The sequence below is a fragment of the Balaenoptera physalus genome (genome assembly GCF_965194825.1).
Source record: "Balaenoptera physalus genome assembly, chromosome: 13".
Classification (NCBI taxonomy): Eukaryota; Metazoa; Chordata; class Mammalia; order Artiodactyla; family Balaenopteridae; genus Balaenoptera; species Balaenoptera physalus.
The window spans coordinates 48,263,046-48,284,882 of record NC_138892.1 but is presented as its reverse complement, the minus strand read 5'-3'; the positions used below and the strand labels follow the sequence as shown (position 1 = coordinate 48,284,882).

Sequence of the window (21,837 nt, the reverse complement as noted above, 5' to 3'; positions counted from 1 at the left end):
GGCTACAGTCTTCCCAAACCATTCTCTAGTTAAGCAAGAAACCAGGCCCACATGTTAGAATTATTGCACCCCAAACTTGACACATTAACATGATTATATTGAAGTCCAGGTCAACTGTTTTGTTCTGCTGATGGCTCAGCCAGTCTCTGGTCTCTGCAAATGCTGCTCCATGCTTCCCCCACCTCTTCATCTGGTTGGCTCCCACTCCACCCTCAGGTCTTGGCTTAGACATTACTTCCTGCAGTGAGACTTCTGGGTTAGGTGCACTCCTTTGCTCCCTTAGCACCGTCTCTTTTCCCCATGGTAGCTCTTATCACCCTGTATTATAATTTTATGTCTGCTGGCTCCATGAGTGCAGATACGTTATGGGTCTTGCTCACTGAAGTATGCCCAGCCCACAGGACGGCACTTAACGTGGACTTAATGAGTATTAGTGGAATGAAAGACTGACTGAGCGTAAGGGGCTGGTGTTGGGCTGCAAAATGGGTTTGGTGTGTTCTTCTTGCAGGCCCAGTCTCTGGGGTTGTCAGCCCTGACACCCGACTGCAGAAATTCACAATGGTGTTTGTCTTAGGATCATCCAACTTCTGGGTCCCTTCGTCCTATTGCTTCAGCAAGGCATGCAGTAAGGAATGACATGGATAGGGGAGTTGTAGCACTTGAGTAGACTCTTGGGCAATGAAGTCCTTTTCCCCAACTCACTTACTCTGCAACAAGGCATGGGCCCCAGATGGGCTTAACACAGTCTCTGGTCTCTATGTTCTTCAAGGGTGTCCCACAATGGCCTTCCCATGGTCTCACCTGTGGGTAAATCAGTTGGTACATGACGGTTTGGCCATATTGGTTGTTAAAATGTAAACTGATATTTCCATATCAGCTGGTAAAGAACCCTTTTCCAGAGGCTGCTAAGTATTCTCTCCATTGCTCCAGTTTCCCTGGCCCCTCTCCTAGGACACCTCACCTCCCCACAATCCAGGAAACAAGGTGGTAACACCTGGTACAACAGGAAGCTCCCAAGACCCTGTTTCAGCTCCATGGCTGGCACCATATTGCTTCAGTCTGAGTCTTTACATAATTTGCGTATTACCCCTGGTATGGTCCGTCTGTATTCTTGGGAAGCGGCACAGGGAGGAGGGGAGAGAGGTGAGGGGGAGAAGGAGAGAACTCAGGCAGTCTCTGCTCCCCTGGCACTTGCACAGAGCTAAGAGGATGCAGGAATTTGGACATGCCAGATGGATGACAAGTTGTTTACATGTGGTCTCCAGCTACCCACTGCACAGACAGCTGCTCTACACCCTCCTTCACTAGCTCTCTGTAGAAGGTTTCTAGAACAATAGCCGCCATACACTGAGGTCTTTCTGTGTGCTCAGTACTCAACTAAATGGCTATTTACTTCTCCCAACAACTCTGTGAGTATGAACAGTTATTATCTTCATTTTCCAGATAAGGAAACAGGTCTGAGAGGTTAAGTTGGCGCCCAGGTCACGGAGCTAGTAAGTGACCAAGTTGGGAGTCTGACTCCGGAGGCCCCGCAGAGACTGCATTGGTAGGGAGTATCTTAGTTCTAAGGTAGAGGCACAGAGGCTTCTGGTGAGGGGAAGGCACTTTTCAAGAAACAGTGCAGAAAAATGGAACAGATCCATGAGAAGCCTGCCACAGAGCCATGTCCTATGGTGGCCAGAGGAAAACTTCCCAAGAATCCTAGGTCCTGTGGATGGCTGCCCTGGGGCTCTCCATGGTCTGAGCCTCTGTGCTGACAGAAGTGAGTCAGCTACGGTCCCCAAAGTTCCCTCTGGGACACCTCCCCTGAGGGCAGTACGTTCAGACGACTGAACCTGTGATCTGTCCTGAGGTTTCATGCTACGCTCAGTCTCCATAGCAACCCTGGTTCTCTGGGTAGTGCCCCAGGGCAGGCTAGGGTGTTACAGAACTCCTGGCTGGGAGCTTTAGGTCAGACTCTTGCTGGATGTCCAAGTAAATACCTGTTGCTTTGACTAAAAAATGTGAAAAATCACATCTAAGAACAGAAAATTCTTGAAGGAAAAAATCTTAAAGAATATTCTTCAGGGAATTCCCTGGAAGTCCAGTGGTTAGGACTCGGCACTTTCACTGCAGGGGCCCAGGTTCCATCCCTTGTCGGGGAGCTAAGATCCTGCAAGCTCTGCAGCATGGCCAAAAAAAAAAAATTCAAACCTTTTGGGACTTCCCTGGTGGCGCAGTGGTTAAGAATCTGCCTGCCAACGCAGGGGACACGGGTTTGATCCCTGGTCCAGGAAGATCCCACATGCTGCGGAGCAACTAAGCCCGTGCACCACAATTACTGAGCCTGTGCTCTAGATCCTGCGAGCCACAACTACTGAGCCTGTGTGCTGCAACTACTGAGGCTGCGTGCTGCAACTACTGAAGCCTGCATGCCTAGAGCCCGTGCTCCGCAACAAGAGAAGCCACCGCAATGAGAAGCCCGCGCACCGCAACGAAGAGTAGCCCCTGCTCACCGCAACTAGAGAGAAATCCCGCGTGCAGCAATGAAGACCCATCGCAGCCAATAAATAAATAAATGTTAAAAAAAAAGAATATTCTTCAATGAAGAATTTGTATTATACCTTGCTCATAATTAAGGGAAAAAAAGATGAAAAGGAGAAAAAAAATTGAAAGAAAGCATTTTTAAAATGCTGATATGGTTTTTATAATAGGCAATTTATTTTTCTTTCCAATTTTTCCAAAATATGTAATGTGTTTACTTTTAAATGAAAAACATAGGGCTTCCCTGGTGGCGCAGTGGTTGAGAATCTGCCTGCCAATGCAGGGCACATGGGTTCGAGCCCTGGTGTGGGAAGATCCCACATGCCGCGGAGCGACTAGGCCCGTGAGCCACAACTACTGAGCCTGCGCGTCTGGAGCCTGTGCTCCGCAACAAGAGAGGCCGCGATAGTGAGAGGCCCGCGCACCGCGATGAAGAGTGGCCCCCGCTTGCCACAACTAGAGAAAGCCCTCGCACAGAAACGAAGACCCAACACAGCCAAAAATAAATAAATTAATTAATTAATTAAAAAAAAAAAAGAAAAACATAGATATTTAAATTCCCCCTTGGGCTTCCCTGGCAGCGCAGTGGTTGAGAATCTGCCTGCCAATGCAGGGGACATGGGTTCGAGCCCTGGTCTGGGAGGATCCCACATGCCGCGGAGCAACTGGGCCCGTGAGCCACAATTACTGAGCCTGCGCGTCTGGAGCCTGTGCTCCGCAACAAGAGAGGCCGCGATGGTGAGAGGCCCGCGCACCGCGATGAGGAGTGGTCCCCACTTGCCGCAACTAGAGAAAGCCCTCACACAGAAACGAAGACTCAACACAGTCATAAATAAATAAATAAAAGAACGTGAATTTCTTTAAAAAAAAAAAAAAAATTCCCCCTTAAGTTCTAGGATGGCTTATGTCTTTCTTTAGGAGTTAGAAGGGGATAGATGCCCAAGAGGAGACCAGCCAACCTCCTCCGCCCTTGGTGACTTTTAGTAAATCACCTGATTGCTTTGATCAATTTCTCCTTTGTAAAATGGGGAAAACAGTAGAATAGTAGGACTTCATAAGATTAGGATGAGTAGTGAATAGGTTAATCTGGGTAATTTTTATTAGGTCTGGCTCATGGTAAATGCTCCTGGTAAGTGTCAGTTATTCTGATCACTGGCTAACTAGCTCATGGTGTTATTCTCATAATCGTCAGTGTTATTATGACCACCAGAGGGCACTCCTGGCTCTGGGAGTCTGCCTGGGGATATGGTGTTTCATGGGACACCAGGATTCCAGTGTTGTGTGCCTGTCCTAGGTAGGTAGATGTGAGAAGAAAGCACACAGATACCCCTTCCTCCCTTGTTGATCTCTAAGTTTCCGGCCATGTGCTGGGAAAGAAATCAGCTTTAGAGTTGGAAGGGCTGACTTTCTCTAGCAGTGGTGGAAACTGACCACGTCGTCACTCCCAGATGGGGACCTCCTGGGGATGGTGAGGGTGTAAGGGGGGAAGGTGAGCGGGCCTGACAGAGGAAAGTTGGGTGTGGTGGACTGAGGAGAGGCCCATATTCTCTATTTTACTGGTCACTGGCTCTGGGAGGCCACATGGAAAGAGGGTAGAATCCCGGATTAGTTAAATTCCTAGGCAATTTCATGCAGTAACGTGGCTTCATTCTCTGTGAGTTGGTGACTCCACGACCTCTCTCCAGCCCTGACCTCTCTTCTAAGCTCCAGACTTGTCTGTCTATCCAGTTGTCTATTTGATTGTCTTCTTGGATGGGGTTTAATATACATGAAATAAAACTGTTCCTCCTGACTATTATTATATTATACTATTATAATATATAATATATATTATAGTATAGTATATACTATACTATATATATAATATAGTATAGTATAGTATAGTATAGTATACTACTATTATATCCTCCTCCTATTATTATAACAAGAAGTACCAACTACTACTACAACAAAAACAAAACAAAGAGTGAGCCTGTATTCTCAAAATGTCATTCATCTACTAAACAAGTACTCCTTGAGTGTCCACCCCGTGCCGGACAGTGGACTCATCTCTGGGGGGTGGGTGGGGGGCAGGTAGAGCAGTGAACACAACGGACGTGATCCCCCCTTCACGGGGCTACATGAAGAGAAGCCGAGCGTCTATGACAAGGAAGCCGACTGTGCTGCTCTGCTGTGCACTGGTGAAGAGCAAAACACACAGAAATATGAGGAGCGTTGCCCTCACTTCTGGGCACACATTTGAGTAGAGCCATTGTGAAATGATGACACGTCCAGTAGAGAGAGATCAGGATGTGAAGGGACTCAAGATCATGAGATGCAAAGAACCATTTGGGTCTTGGTTTGGCAAGATTTGGTCTCAAGAAAACACTGTGTGTGTGTGTGTGTGTGTGTGTGTGTGTGTGTGTGTGTGTGTGCGCGCGCGCGCGCGCGCGCACGTGCGTGCACTGGGAGCTTATATAGATGCACCATAATGGCATTCTTCAAATGTCTGAGGCTAGTCCTGAGTGTGGAGAAGGATGGACTACTTAGGTGTGGACCCAGAGGCAGACTGAGAACCAGTGGGATCTGGTTGCAGCTTTCCTTCCAGGGTGGAGAAGGCCATTTCCCGAGTGTGATGTTCCAGCGTACTGTGGCTCGCCTTGCGGAGGTGAATCGTCTTTCGCCTGAGGGATTCGGCTGGATGAATCTTGGCAGGGATATTGTAGGGAGAATTCTGTCACACAATGGGGCACCGAACTAGGTGATGCCAAAATTTCCTTTCAACCCCAAGGTTCTGGGAACTGGCAGATCAATGGCATAGAGACCCAATATGAATGCATTTACTGTCACCAGCCTGGTGCCAGCGGGCTATCAGCAGCCTCTGAGGTCTGTTCCTTGGTGTCCTGCAGATGAAGAGACTCTCTATTCAATAATGTCCCATTGATTCAAAAAGAGAGGAGCAGCTAGATCTGAGGGACCCCAAGATATGATGAGGCAGAAGCCCCCAGCTCCGCTCAGACTGGGGCATTAGGCTTCTTTTGCTGCAGCCTTGCCTTTCTGTCCCCGTCCTGATCTACCTCCTTCACCTGGCTAACATCCCCAGGCGCCGGCTCACGCAGGACGGGAAGGAGCTTGTTCAGTCACCTCCTTGGTCTCAGATAACACGCTCACTTTTATTGCATTTTCCCTCCTGATAAGCCTCTTAGCTGCCGATTTCTTGGTTGTTCTCTTTGGTAAACAACCTACTTGGGGCTCCCCTGGTGGCGCAGTGGTTGAGAGTCCACCTGCCAATGCAGGGGACACGGGTTTGAGCTCTGGTCTGGGAAGATCCCACATGCTGCAGAGCAACTAAGCCCGTGTGCCACAACTGGTGAGCCTGCACTCTAGAGCCCTCGAGCCACAACTACTGAGCCCGCACACCACAACTACTGAAGCCCGCACGTCGAGAGCCCGTGCTCTGCAACAAGAGAAGCCACCGCAATGAGAAGCTCAGGCACTGCAACAAAGGGTAGCCCCCGCTCGCCGCAACTAGAGAAAGCCCGCACGCAGCAACAAAGACCCAAAGCAGCCAATAAATAAATAAAAAACAAAAAACAAAAAAACCAACCTATTTGGAAGAGATTTTAAATGTTAACAGAGATTTTAAGAAATAAGTGTGTGAGACGGGCTGTCCTCAGCCCCAGTCTGGTGGCGCCCCTGGGATTACCGAGGCTGTGTGGGCCTGCTGTTCAAAGTGTAAGGAGGGTCCAGGCCACCCACAGCCCTGGGGGTACCGGGCGGGCCTGGGAGGTTGTGTGGGACACCCTTTCCCCATTTTTGCCTTTTTCCCTTTCCTCCCATCCTACCCCATGCTTCCTTCTTTTATTTTCCTTTTTGTTACCTTAGACCCAGGGACCTTTGCCCCTAGCAAGCCTCGCTCCCATCCCCAATCCCCTCCATGTTTTGGAATACTGTCCTCTAAAGTTTCTCATGTTCAAGTTCTTCCCCAGGGCTGGGACTGGTGGGGCCGGCAATGCCATCCAGGCAGGGCATCCTGAAGCTTATAGGGGTGTCCTGTGTCCTGTGGCCAGGCCCTGGTGCCAGGGGACCTGCCTAGCCAGGGAATCGTGCTTGGGACAGGTGTTTTTTTTTTTTTTTTCTTATTTTTTGCGTGAGATTGGGCCTTCAGAAAAAACACACTGATTTGGAGTGACTCAAATAGTTTACAGAGACAGGGGCCCTGAAACCACAGCCCTGACTATGTCCCAGACCTCCTCCCTGAGAGGCAAGTTCAAGTGCATCTGAGAACCCCCCAGCAGGATTCAGCATCGCTATGACCCTCGGCTTCTGATGGCTGAACTGAGGTGTGATCAGGGGCTTTCCCAAGCTCGACATGTCAAACGCTGCCCACCTGGAGACAGGCGGCGGCTGGGCTGCTAGGGAATGCCCCCGCTTTCATCCCTCTCTGTGGCCTTTGCCTTTGCAAGTGGAGTTTGCTATATGCTGTTTTATCAAATGGGCTTAAGGCAGAAAATTTAAGAAATTATGTACCTAGATCTTTGACTCAGCAAAAGAGTCATTTTTGTGCTTCGGGGAAGAAACCTTAAACATTCTCAAATCTTACTTTTGTTCTAAAGTCAAACCCATTTCTTTAAATAATAATAAAGATAGTTAACACTTATTGGGCCATAACTTTGCACCAGACCCTGAATTAATTGCTTTAAATAAACTATTTCATTTAATTGTTAAAACAACCCGATGAGGAAGGTACTGGCATGAATGTCATTTTACAGTTGATGAAATTAAGGCTAAGGCACATTGAGTAACTTGACCAGGTTGCACAGTTAGTAAGTGTCTGAGCCTGAATAGAATCCGGTACCCCAGCTCTTAATCACCATGCTATTTAATAACATGATGATATAATAATGAGAGCAAACATTCTTCAAGTGCTTACTATATGATAGGCAATGTACTATGAGTTTTGTATGTACTAACTCATTTAATACAATAATAGGTATTACTATTATCCCCATTTTATCTGTGAGGAAACCAAGTCACAACAAGGTTAGGTAACTTCACAGATAGTGGTGGATCTGGGATGTGAACCCATGTAATCTGAGTCCAAAAGCTCACATTCTTACTCTCTACGTTCTCTTCTTAACACAGGTTGATTAGGCCACATTTGAAGTTTAGTTTTATCGGTGGAACATAAAGTAAAAACAAGAGCTCACTCTTGTTTCCTGCGCCCTTGGAATAGTGTGGACCACAGAAGGCGAAATGACTTACTTAACCTTTACCACTGACCAACAGAAGTGCACCCTGTCTGCTGAACACCACATCAGAAAGGTGTGAGCTTGGTACCCAGCCAGCCTCATGTTGTGGATGCAGGGTGGCTGTGAGGCCCACATGATCCACCTCTGCTCTTTTTGATTCCGGGAGGCCCTGAGGGATGGGATTGTGTGTATCCGCAGCTCTCAAGTTCTAGATGTCACCACCAACTCTGGATGGCTCTGGATCTTAGGAGCTGTGTTTATATTAGAATTGTACTACATGTTTGATGGGGTAACAACAGGGTGGGGTTTGCAAGAGCTCTGTGCATGGGGGTGGCATCGACCCCCTTGGCCTTGGGTAGTGGGTGAGGAAACTTCCAGAACCGCCCTGGTGGCTGTGGGGCTGACCCCCACAGAGGCTGATGGGACAGAGGGAGAGGGTCACTTCTAATCTGACGCTGGGCTTTCTATTCTTTGTTCTCAAACTCCTCAGGGCTCCTCCCACAGACTCTCTGAGTATCCCTTAGAGTATATTCTGAGGAAAGCGACCCTGGACTTGGTGTTGGCTAAACACAAGCCAATGCCCTTCTGGGAAAGCACTACGAACAGGGGAGTGTTCTTCTCTCCTGTATTTGGTGCTTCTGCGGACATCTGGTCTTTTATCAGTTTCCTTTATGGCTTTTAGAGGTTTTATTTCCCAGGCAGTGAGTGGGTTTGATCTACTTCCCCGCCGTCACTTGCCCCTACTCCAGCAGGCTTTACCAACTATGGCTTAGCTGTTTCTTCTTCTCCCACTTACTGACTTGCCCTTTTCCTTAGGAGAGTGAAGTCGGCTTTTAAAACTTACACATCCTCTCCCCTCCCCTCCCCTCCCCGTGGAGCTGCCCCTGTTATTCAGTGCTCCGTGCCACTTGCTCTGGAGCTGACCTCAGAGGGACTGATGGGCCCTGAGGTCGATGGCTGGAAATAGCAGGAGGGCTCCAGGCTGCCTCTGCCCATAGACAGTGACAGCCCGCCTGCTGGGGATTGTGACGAGCAGCTGCAGCTACGCAAACCCCAGTGGAGAGGCTCGGGTCTCTCCAGTGGGAATGACACAGAAATGACATGCTGTTCTTGGGTCATCTGGGACGTGACAGCCCTACAAGGCCTGCTGCCAGCGGGGCCTGTCAAGCAAGGTCGGTTAGTGTCATAAGTCCCTGCATCTCGAATGATCTGCACTGTTGCTGAGCCCGGGAGAATACTGAGACTGTACAGTTCTCCCAGAGACACAGGTCAGAAAAGAACTGAATGCAGGTTTAACATGTCTGATTGGCAGCATGGGGCTGCTGGAGTCTATAGCAATCCGTAGAAAGATGCTCTGAGATTATTGGCTTTGCATCTTCTTATTCTTTCCCTCTTTGCATAGTTTAGGGAACTCACAGTGGTTGAGGTCTCCATGGAGCTGGTGATGCTTTAGTAAAAGAATTACACACTCAACTTACCCACCAGGGCCAAATAGGCAACACAACTGATTGAAGTGGGCCTAGCATAGGGCCATGGGGAGTGGTGGAGACTGTGGTAAATTGGAGAATCCCGGCCAAGCAAGAGCTATCAGAAAGTCAGACTCAGACTACCAACCACCACTTTCCCACCGCAGACCAAAGCTGTGTGTCTAACTTTGTCTCAGACTGCTAAGTAAAGGAACTTATTAGTAAACATTAGTATACCACTTAATAAAAAAAAAAAAAAAAAAGACAAAAAACCAGATTCAATAAAATTACTTTGTTTCTACTGGTGCACTTTCTCTTCATGGAAACTGGTACTTCCAGGATGCCCCAGTATAAACCCTTGGGTAATGAACATGTCACAGTGACCTTACACAGAGTTTAGGCCCTAAAGTCAGGAAACAAGGAACATTGGTAGAGTGAAAATTACCATTGAAAATCTCTTAGGGAGGTTACATGTCAGGCACTTTATTAGTACTTTTTCAGGAAGTCCACATGCCTGGATGCTAAAAATTGTTGGCAGTCTTTCTGTTGAACAGCAGGTGAAATGGTTGGCTTGTGTTTAGGAGCCAAGTTGTTTGGGAAATTCTAGTGCTGTGCCTTTAATCTCAGCACATTGGAATTGGGGCTGATCGAGTGGGCTTTACATCTTGCATCTCGCACTGGCTCTGAGGGCTGTGTTCCCTGGGGAGAGGGTGGAAGTAAGGGGGGAGTCTTTCCTTTATGTGTGTATACAGTGCTTCTCTTTCCTTTGCCAAGCTCACTTAGTTGAATTCATATGGGTCACACACATTCAATATGATTTCAGCATTCGGAAGGATACACATATACACCTCACATGTGCGCAGAGAAGAAGGAATTGGCGGTCTTGCACTGTATCCATACACTTGTTTCAGGCTTTGACTAGTGGCAAAGTACAATCCTAGACTGTAGACAAGAGTTTAAGCTTGCTTCAGTGAAGGCAGGGATCATGAACAGAACAGGCTTAATTGCAGGGAAAGTGTTTACAGAGAAATAGCCTCTGGGGTTAGGCTGTTCTTTAGGGAAACAATGTATTTGCCTCATAGTTTGTGTACAGACCTGATTTTGCATCCCTTCTCTGCCCATTATCAGCTCTGTGACATGAGTACACTATTTCACTTCCCTGGACCTCAGTTTCCTTATCTGTAAAACGAGCATAGTGACACCTCACAGTTTGTTAAGAGAACTAGATATGATAATGTACGTACAGCATTTAAACTGTAGCATTTGGCGCATAATAGGTGTTCAATAAAAGCTGGCTCCCAAGGTTCCCCACTAGACTCTGAAGGCTGTCAGTGGGGCTGCTCGAGTGGTTATGGCAATTGACTGCTCAACTACATTCAGAAATTTCTGTCCTCCCCTAGTTCATTGTTTTTTGGATGCAGAATAGGGTAGTAGAATCAGCAATGCGCCTTAGAGACCTGGGTTGAAATCCCAGATTGAAATTTTAACTGTTGTGAAACCCCTGGCAAGTTATTTAACTTCTCTATTTCTTTCTACACAGTGGGTAGTAGTACCTTGTGAGGGTCGATCGAAATGATGTATGTGAAACACCAGGCGCACCCCAAGTACCCAACAGGTGTTAATTCTCCTCTCGCTCGCCCCACTCCCCTTTTTGTTTCTTTCTGCCACTTGGGTCCATTTTCTTAATATTCATCGTGAATGTCTCTTCCTTCCTCCCTGTGTATAGAATCTTCAGAAATGTTATTGGAACCAGCCTTTGAGAGGGACCTCAAATCACTTAGTCCAACCACTCATTTCAGAGCTGAACAAAATGAAGTCCCAAGGTCTGAGTAACTCGATTGAGTCCACACAGCCAAGGTTGTGGTCGCATTTGACTGAGATTTTCAGTTCTCCTAACTTTAGGTCCAGGTCTAATTTGGTTTATTCATTCATTCATTTTTTTCTTTATTTCAAGCATTCATTCAGCTAAGGTTTTTTTTTCTTTTTTTTTTTGAGTCATTTCAGACACTGTTGTAAGCATGGGGATACACTGGTTGAATAAGACAGTGAATGGAGCTTACATCCCAGTGGGCAGGGCATGGCTGCCTCCTAGGACAGGTCAGCATTCGCCCCGTTTCTGCTCTACCTACGAGACTGACCTCTCACAGCTAAACCCGAACCTTCTTCCTTGGTATATAGCCTCTGAACGGGGACCAGGAGGAGCAAACTTACGTTGAAGACAGGTGAATGTGTCATTCAGGAACTGGCCTGTGTTCTCACGTTCTTTTGTGATGAAAGTAACCAAACTCCACTTTTACTGGGAAAAAATATGACTGATCCTTTGTCCAAAGGTGTTTTCTTATCTTGAAAAGTGCTTTTCCCTTTGGAGTTTGTAGGGTTCCCCTGACCATGTGTATGAATAACAAGCTTATCATTAGTGTCAAGGATGCTGCCCATTTTGGAAAGCTTTGTTTCTTGAGGAATAATGAGAAGGTTAGATTAGTTCTTTTCTGAAACCATCTGCAACTGTCTCAAGCATGGCAGCTGATTCCTAAGGACAGGGCCTGGGTACCAGTAAACACCTGACATCTGCCATCTCTGAGCACAGCCTGTCACAGGAGAGTAAAGACAGACTGTGGGAAAGTCCCAAAGGCCCAGGGCAGTCTCAGCCAGTGAGACAAGTGACCCTGGCCTCCTAGCATAGCATCTCCTCCTCTCTGATCCCAGGCCCTAAATATAGTTTGGTCTTGGACTCCACCACTCTGGATTCGATCCTGCCTCCTTCTGAGTGCTGAAGGGTTCCAGACTATCCCTGTGACACCATCACCTTTTCTTCTTTAGCAAGAGCACCTTAGGTGTCAAGCTTTACTCTTGCAGTTTAATCTCAGCCTGATCAAAGAGAAGGCCTATTTTTAGTGGGCTTTTGTACAGAGGTGTGTAGGAGGAGTTTACACACTCCAGGCACCAAAGGGGAAAAATCACCAGTTGAAAGATAACAAGAGGGGGATGCATTTTGGAGAAAGCTTTATTCAGTGGGGAGGAGCATGAGTTTTATGAGGTTAAGGGTCGGCTTTCTTTTTTTCCATTCATACCACTCTATCTCTCTGTTCTCTCCGTTGCTATTTTGTTTCAAACCAGTGCCTCTGATTTACAAGAAATATGTACAACTCATTATATGTGATTGTTTAGTAGGGAGTATTGGGGGAAAATTGGCTCACTCTATGGAGAAAAATAAACCAGATCCCTACCTAACATTATAAAGATAATAGAAAAAAAGGGTGGGAGAATATTGTGACATGATGTGGAGAAAGATTTCAAAAAACTTTAAAAAACGTAAAACAAAAAAATGGATGAACTTGATTATATCAAAGTTAAGGATTTCACAGCAAACGATACCATGGACGCTTTTAACAGACACACAAAAAACTGGAAAAGACTATTGCAATGTCCAAAATTAACAAGGGTCTGCTGTCATTCTGGAATATAAAAGGGACTCCCAAAAACAAACAAGAAAGATATAGAATCCCCGTTAGATAAAAGGGCAAAGAATTTGAAAAGGCAGTTTTCAGAAGAAGAGTCCCCAAAGAATGAACAAGTATATGAATAGATACTTGATGTCATTAATAAATCAGATAACTGTCATGCAGTAACCAGTAATGTATAATTGGCAGGTAAATATCAGTTAAACAGCAAGTAGGTGCCACTTTACACTTGTTAGACTGGAAAAATTAGAAACCTAGGTGATGCCAGGCATGCGGCAGGGAAGGGGCAGTGGAGATACGATGTGCAGTTGGTGGGGGGCTGCCAATCGGTGCTGTTATTTTGGAGCGCCATCTGGTAATAGCGGTCAGGTTAAATATATTCCCACCCTATGACCCAGTGACTCTGCTCATAGGTTTACACCCCAAAGAAACTCCTACGGGGCCATAAAGGAATGCCTCTGAGGTGCTTACTGTGGAGGCGGGGGTGGAGGCAACCTGGAGAGTGGAAAAGTCAGCTCCCAGACATCTTAGACCATGCCAGACTTAGTGCTTGAGACATACACAGGGAACTTGGGAGGATCTTAAAACATGGTATGGAGTGAAAAATAAACCAACAAAGAAACAGATGAAGCCTACAGTATAAACATTTACAGAAGTTAAGAACACTTGCACACAAAACAGTAACACACCTTTTGTAAGATTGTATGCAAAAAAAGGGCTTTACGTTAAACAAACTAAAATGGTTGGGAGGGCGAACAAGATTGAGGATGAAAGGAAGCAAACAAACCAACATACAAACAAGCAAACCAGCTGAACTTCAGAGGGCATTTTGATATTTACCTAGACCTGCAGAAGAGAGTGACAGATGGGTGAGGAGGGTGAGAGGGACAGATCTCCCACCCACCCAGTTTTAGCTAAAACTGTAGTTGCTAATGTTTCATGAATGATTATGAATAAAAGTCCAACTGGTGACATCATCCAGAACTGCACTAGTCCTCTGATGTTATCTTCCTGGACGTGCTGGAGAATGCATGAGGTGGAGGAATCCGTGAGTTTGCTTGGCCCATGGGGAGGAGGTATACTGATCCTACCCATTTTAACTATTTTCTACTGAAAAATAAAGTACCAGATTATCCATCTAGAAGATACGGTTTATTTGTTTGGTCCTAAGTAAGACATATATAAAGGCCAAAGCTGGATCAGGTGTCTATCCATGGTCTAGCAGTTTATTGGCACAAACCCTTGCATAATATTTGGCAAAATCTATTGTCGTCACCCTTTGTATAAACTACATTCTCAGAAAATTATAGTCATGCTAGCAATGGTGTTTAATTAATCTTACTGGTAAGAGCCATCCAAGGAATTCTCTAAGGGTGAAACTCAGGGTTTCCATCCAGTTTTTCTGGATTTGACATATCAGATCCTTTAGCATCAAGGGAGGAATGGTGATTAGTTCATAGCTTGTACACAGAATAAGAATTTCGCCAGTTGCTGGGTTCATCTGTTCTCTTCTAGTTCTGTTTCTTTCTCTGGCTTATCTCTCTTCATTAATCTCCTTGGTGGTTGTCTCATTTTCACCTTCCTGTTGGCCTAAGTCAGATTTCCCAAACTGATTATTTTTGGGCTCCGTAGTTGTTATGTCTGTCTGTCCTGTGCATTGCAGGATGTTTAGCAACATCCCTGGCCTCTTTCCACTAGATGCCAGTAACGCTCACCAGTGTGACAACCCAGAATGTCTCTAGACATTGCCAAATGTTTCCTGGGTACAAAATTGCCTCAGGTTAATAACCATTAGCTAGACAAAGAACTTGGGACACATCAGCATTTCTGTACAAAAGGTATCTTAGAAATGTTCTTATCCGCTAACAGGAAACAAGATACAACATTCCTTTTTGCTGCTTCTGTTAGGTAAATATCTAAAACTGGAAGTTCAGAAAAGATGGTTCCAGGTAACCATCTGGCCAAATCTACTTGTGGTGAAAGGAAGAGTTGGGCCCATTTTCTGAACTAATTCAGAAACAAAACACAAAAACTGACTCTCCACACAGAGTTAACAGGGTACTTAGGGCAAATGTGTTTTTTGTGCCTCTGTTTTCCAGGGTAATTGCTTCCGTTTTCTTTTTGCCACATCTAGGGTTCTCTAAAATTTGCAATAAGAGAACAATCCTGGTATTCTTGAATTGGTTCCTTTGACTCAATAGCCACTGCCGTAAATACTGTCCTAAAAATTAGGGTTCACAGAACTAAGAAACACAGAAAGCATGCGAGGGGACTTCCCTGGTGGCGCAGTGGTTAAGAATCCACCTGCCAATGCAGGGGACATGGGTTCGAACCCTGGTCCGGGAAGATCCCACATGCCGTGGAGCAACTAAGCCCATGCACCACAACTACTGAGCCTGCGCTCTAGAGCCCACGAGCCACAACTACTGAGCCCACGAGCCACAACTACTGAGCCTGCGTGCCACAACTACTAAAGACTGGGCGCCTAGAGCCTGTGCTCCGCAACAAGAGAAGCCACCGCAGTGAGAAGCCCACACACTGCAATGAAGAGTAGCCCCCGCTCGCTGCAACTAGAGAAAGCCCACGTGCAGCAACGAAGACACAACACAGCCAAAAATAAAGAAATAAATAAATTTATGAAAAAAAGACAGAAAGCATGCGAAAGGATTGAGGATCTACCTGAGAGTATTCCATAAGTCAAAATGAGGAAAATCCTTGCTTATTCCTATTGATACCACAGCACTTCAGAAAATGACTGATGTTGATCATATAGATGATGATTGTGAAGAGGAAAAGGAATTAGATTCTAATCTGGCTCCTGCTTAGGAATTTTCTACAGTTGTAGTTATTATTCCCCCTTAACTGATATACGACCAGGTTTAGGGAGATTAGATGCCCTAAGAGGGTCCTCCAACTGCAAACCAGAGGTGCTAAATCCTCTAGAATTATAGTGGAAAGAACAAAGGCAATTGATTTTTTTTCTAGTTCCATATTTTGATTGAGGAGATTGATACGTAAAATGGGTTAGGAGCAGAATTTATCACCATGATGATGAGGCCGGCTATTGTGGGGAATGAAGGTTTGAGAAAAACGCTGGAGAAAAGGAAGATGTGGTAGACATTGGGAAGCATATGAAACAAAACAAAAAAAGAAGCCCAAAGAGAAACGGCAAGCTTTCTGAATGAAAGAGCTCAGCATCCTGGAGAATAGGGGCTCCCGATAAGCAAATGACTAAAGTGGAAAGGGAGAAGTCCTTTTTTCTGCAGTTCGTGGTGAATCCACGGGGGCATCAATTCCCATGCGGGCCAGTCACCCACACAGTGCTGCCTGGGGCTCCCCGCCTTTTCACATAAACTCCCTCGGCTCCCCACGGCGGCCAGTGAGGTGGGGCAGAGAAGAGCCCATTTCACAGATGAGAATATGAGAGACAGAGGAGGGGGCCTCGTTCAAGTTCACAAAGCCACTCAGAGGGAAGTCACACACCGGGTTTCTCATCCTCATTCCATCACACCACATGGCGGCCTGGGCTCAGCAGACTTTATGATAAGAAGGTCTCAGAACAATGACTGAGGATTGAATCAATTTCTCTGGAGAAGGAGGAAGCTAGAGGGAAAACACTAAATAAGAGGGGTGTATAGTTAAGTGAGTCTTTTCTTTAAACTAATGGTAAATTATATATTTCTCCATTCTATTGAAAATATGTTTTCCAAAGCTTAGCTGAACTGGGCTGCAATGGATGCCTGGAGCTGTGGAGGCGATGCCCCAAGAAATAGACGGTACCATTAAAGAGGGAAGAGAGTAGCCTTCTTTGTTCTGGAGGGGCAGTCGTCCCTAAATCCTTGGATGACAGAGAAAAAGCTCCTGGGCTTTTATCTTTACTGACCTGTGGATCCTGGCATCAGGGCAGAGTCATCATCTCTGGAGAACAGAGGGAGAATGCAGTAAGTAGGGCTTGGCCTCGTTGCACCTCTGGCTTGTGGATTACGTTTAATGCAGAGCAGAGCAGAGCCTGTTCTTGGAATGGATAAGCCCAAATGACTAAGCCGCTGGACGTTGTGACCATTCATCCAGCGGGTGGAAGTTTCCAGAGCTCAGGAGAAGATGGGCTAGGCAGGCAATACAATCAGGCACAGGAGAAGAAATCATTTTGTTTTTGCAACTTCAGTCTGTGTTGGGTAAAAACTCATTTAAGAGTGAAGAGAGAATTTCTTCATCTGATCTGGGCAACTGCTGGCTTGAATTTATAGCTGAATTCAACCACCTGGGCTCATTGAATGAGCCATTATTCAGTTTTCAGTGCAAGGAGGAAATAGAGGCCACCTCAAATTTTGATGAAATATTGAGGAAATTAAATAATTCTTTGCACAAAGGTGCATAAGGGATGGAGGGAAGCAGAGATAAATGAACTCTCCTGGTCCTCCACAAAATGTATGATTCTATTTGTGTATAATATATCACTTTGGATTTAGGAACACAAATTGATTATTTTTCAAAAGCAGCTAAGTAGAAACTTATTTGAATTTGAGCAACAGATAAAGCCAAAGAGAAGAGAATAGAAGATTTAAGTTGAAACACCCAAGAAAATAGCGTTAGGAGGCTGGGAGAAGGTTAGGGTTCCTGTGTTTTAGCAGCGTTGCATTGGGGCCTGATTGCATAGTCCATATATAATGCTTCAGGAACATGGGTGCCTTTCCCAGGTGCTAACACTATTGACCAACATAGAGAACCATCAACGTAGAGCATTTCTTCCAATATTATTACCTTTTAGTCCTTTGAGAAAAATTAGTTCAAGAAAATGTCATTGCTGTCATGTAGCTGGGATGGCCCAGTTGGATGCAATGTCTTGTAAAAATGTGCTAATGTTATAGCACATTATAACATTGCATAATGAGAGGAGCTGGGGAAGGAAGGAGAGGGTCCTGCTAACTTTCATCCGTCAGAAAAATGAAGAGGACCATGGCTAGGCTTCAAGTTGGAGCACTGCCCTCCTGTACACATGCATATAAGGTCCAGGTGGACTTAAGCAGGGAGGACCCAGAAAGGCCTCCAAGTCTGGAGAGACTTAAGCCTGGCCCCCATGGGGCATCCTCCAGAATTCTGGGCAAATTGCTGGTAGATTCAGGGCCCTACAGAGAGCACAGCACAGCGTTGAAGTGCACTGGACAAGAGTGTGGGCTCTTGAGTCAGATAAACCTGGGCTTGAACCCAAGCCCTGCCACTTCCTAGCTATGTGATTTTAGTCAAATTACTTCTCTAAAGCTTCTGTTTTCTTCATCTTTAAAATGGAGATGGGGACTTCCCCGGTGGTCCAGTGGTTAAGACTCTGCGCTTCCACTGCAGGGGGTGTGGGTTCGATCCCCAGTCGGGGAACTAAGATACCACATGCCGTGTGGCCAAAAAAAAAAAAAATAATAATAAAGAAAACATTGGTCTGCTAAGGTATATTATTTGGATAAAAGAATGACAACTAACATTGAGAAATGAAAGACTCCTTTAAAAAATAATAAAGTAAAATAGAGATAATAGTATATCAATTCATAGGATTCCTGTGAGGATTAGTGGGATTACCTGTTTTTACACGCTATTGTGAACACTCAATAAGTGGTAGCAATTAGGGCTATTTTGTTTTTGAGCTTGTAGTCAGGCTTCATCATATGACAGAAATAGTGAGAGCGGCACTCATTAGCATGGCCTTCCAGTTAAAGTTGGGAGCTCCCAACAAACAGCTACCCAAGAACTCCTTGGAGGAAGTGAGTCAATGTCCCGTCCCCATCATACAGTCCTGGACCCCCTTAACCTCCCAGCTCCAATACCCTACTTCATCCCAAACAACCTGGCAGACACAGTAACTGGTCCCGTGTCATGACACGATGGGGATTTTTGCTTTAAGAGTCTGAGTGAAACCGTTTGAAACCTTGTTATTTGGTTCCATAGCATTTGGTGATGCAGGTCTCACGCCCTTGTGGCTTCTCAGGTGTTCAAGACCTAAGAGTGGACGCAGAGAGAGACGGCCACGGCTGAGAGGGCATGGGGGACACAGCAGCTCCCATGCCCCTTCCCGCGAGGCTGGGAGGAGCCAGGCTGGATTTACTGACACTTTGATCGCTCTGTAGGAGGCTTTGCCAATGCCTAGTGCTTTTAAAACTGTGGCAAGAAGTAAGCAACAGAGTTGGCAGGAGAAAATGTTACAGCCTGAAAGGTGGGACGGCTGAGAATCACTGGAGAAGGAACAAGACTAGGGAGACGAGAAGAACAGTAGGATGAGGGACTAAAGGGGGAAGAGAGAAAAATGAAGTCCCGAAGGCGAAAAGGAAATTGAAGGGAGATGGAGCTTTCTGATGCTGATGAGGCTTAAGAATTAGGAAAAGATAAGAGTTCTAGAAAGTGGAGGGAGATGGTTAGAAAGCCTCAGACAAGGAATCAGCATTAGGAAGGGGCTTTTGAGGCATCATATGATCCATCTGCCTGTCTTTATAACTGAAGAAAAGAAGAAAGGGAAAAAAAAAAAAAAAAAGGAAAGAGAGAATCCCTTGTTTCTCTATTGGCAAAACTAGGGGATTGGACCATGATCTATAAAGCCCTTTGCAAAGCTAACAATCTATGCATTTATAAGGCATATATATTTATATATTTAAGATCCCTTATTTGGTTAAGATACGTCCCTGTGGTCTGCGTAACTTCCATGAAAGTCACTTTGTAGTGGGTGGCGTGAATGTGTTTGATTTTCTCAGTTCTCAAAAAGTCAGGATCATAATGCCCTTCAAAGTTTTAAGTAGCTTATACAGTATGATCATTTAAAAAAAAAAATTGACCAGACCCCAGGTATGTTCTGGAACTAATACTTGAACTTTTGGGAAAGTAAGAATCTAGGCTAGAACCAGGTCCTAGAACTTTCTGGCCTTCCTTTGGGTGACTCCTCCGTTTGCTCGTGGTTGAACTCTATGATATCCGTTTCCTTGGTGTCCAGGTTTTCCATTAAATACAGCGCATCAGGAGAGACTCGAGAACCAGCCGCGATGTTGATTCCGCTGGTCTCTGAGGACGTTTCTGTGTCAAGTAGAGGAACCGGCTCAGGGCTCACGGGATCCGGACTTAGGCCTGCCAGGGAGGTGCGGCTGGGCTCCACGAACCTCGGGAGGCCCCACCTTTCTGGGGACTTGTCGTTCTCATGAGGGTCCTCCTCGGAGGCAGACTGGAGGAGGTTTCTCTCAGCTTTGGCTGGAACAGTCTGGGAACTGGGGTCCCTAGAAGGTGCCCCTTTCTCTGAGGGGAACGGGACTGACCCCACAGGGTCCTCCTGCTGCCCAGCCCTGCTTGGCTGAACCCCAGTGAAGTCAGAGCTCTGGATAGAGGCAGTGGAGTCGTGGAGGTCGTCCTCTGCCCTGGGCACCGCCGCTTCGGCTGCTACCTCGGGGAGCCGCGGCGTTTTGGTGGGGTAGCCCCTCACACTGGACGGTGGAGCCAGGCTGGCCTGTCGGATGGTGGGCAGCTCTCCCAGGCTGGCGTGCAGCTTGGGGCTCCCCTCTGGGGCGCAGGGGTGCTTCCAGGTGGCTGAGGCACGGTGGGGACGTCTCGAGGGCACGTGCAGCAGGCCCCTGGCTGGGCGGAGGTCGCCCGGGGGGAAGAACGTGGAGCTGTCGCTGGCCTGTCTCCCGTAGCTTCTCCTCCTGGGGCTGGAGGTGCGTTCGTGGGCGCTCAGGAACCTCTTGACTCTTCCAATCATGGAGCGGCGATGGCCATGCTTCTCATAATCCCACAGCCAGTCCTCGCCAGGCAGGTCGGACCCCGACAGCCTGAAACACACAAGGACAAAATGCAGGCAGAGCAGCTTCAGGGGCCTAACTTTGTGTTGGGGCCAGAGGCTCAAAGGTAAGGACTGAGTTTGGCATTTTCACATTACAGATTTTGAAAGGGAGGAGGGAGGGGGCCTTTAACTTGAGAAAATCTAGCAGAGGTTCTCAAACTTTTGGGTCACGGGACCCTTTTAAACTTCTAAAAAATTACTGAGTACGCTGGCGAGATTTGTTTATGTGGTTGGTTATAGCTATTGCTATTTACTGTGTGAGAAATGATGACTGAGGAATATGAAAAAGCACAAGAATGTGCAAGCACACATTCCATTAACTAAGTGATGACATCACTACATAGGCTCTGGAAAATTCTACCGTACCCTCACAAAAGGACAAGAGTGAAAAAGGCAGATAACAGTTTAATGTTATTATGAAAATAGTTTTGACCTTAAGGACTTGGGTCTTGGGATCTCGGTTCTTGGGGACTTCCAGAGGTCCCCAGCCCATGTTTTGAGAATCACTGATCTAGAGACTTAGACATTAAAAAAAAAAAAAGATATAGTATGTGTTCTTTCTCCCTTGTTACAGGTGAACTAAAGTCATGTTTTCCCAGGACCCATATAACCCCCCAAAACAATGGATCACAGCTAAATTCAAGACAATCCAAACAACAGCTAACATTTACTGACTATGCACCTTCCATGTATTAATTCATTCAATTATCACAGTAATCGTGTATGTTAGTATCATTATTATGCACATTCTGCAGGTGAGGAAACTGAGGCCCTGAGAGATTCATTAAGGCTATGTAGCTAGTGAGGGCTAAACCCAGAAGTCTGATTCCAAAGCCTTTGTTCTTAATCTCTTCTATTTAAAGTCTGCTACATAGGTGTCAAGAGATGAGGTAGAGCCCAGCGGCAAAATAATGTGTAAAATACAGTCCTTGCCCAGAGGTCATGTGCTAACATTCCTGGCCCATGCTTTGCACTTCTGTACTTGTGGGAAAGAGTACATCCATGAAGGTGGTGTGGACTTGCAATGCAGTTGGGCTCCGCTGGTGATTAAGTCTGATGGATTTGTTATTGCTAAGAATATCCTGTTGAATTTTTAACATTTGAGACATAAAACAAATAATCCCACCATTTTTAATCTTCTCCTTCAAGGCTGAAATAAAAGGATAACTGAGAAAACAGTAAGGGATATTGGTTAGTAAGGCAGGCTCCTGCCTCAGATTCTGTGGTTATTTGTCTCACATCTCTGTGGATATACAGCCTTAACGAAGTTCCAAGAAAAACTGCTTAAAGCCCTGCCCGTGATCAGGCCATCCTAGTCCAGTGTTCGCACTGACGTCCATGGTGACAAGATG

General features: G+C 46.1%; 1 protein-coding gene across 15 annotated transcripts in view; it reads right to left on the bottom strand.

The window, feature by feature from the left end:
* BEST3 (bestrophin 3) overlaps positions 1-21,837 on the bottom strand; it is a 74,784-nt gene that overhangs the window by 9,398 nt on the left and 43,549 nt on the right. For 12 of the 15 annotated variants that reach the window (XM_082422751.1, XM_082422760.1, XM_082422762.1 and 9 more), the window contains one exon: positions 16,565-20,474. The exons of 1 other annotated variant lie outside the window; for it this stretch is intronic. In XM_082422751.1, the coding sequence (XP_082278877.1) occupies positions 19,553-20,474 (922 nt within the window). In that variant the 3' untranslated portion in view covers positions 16,565-19,552. Of the gene's footprint in view, positions 1-12,206; positions 20,475-21,837 lie in introns of those variants that run through there. 2 more of the 15 variants (XM_082422759.1, XM_082422758.1) reach the window with 2 other exon arrangements.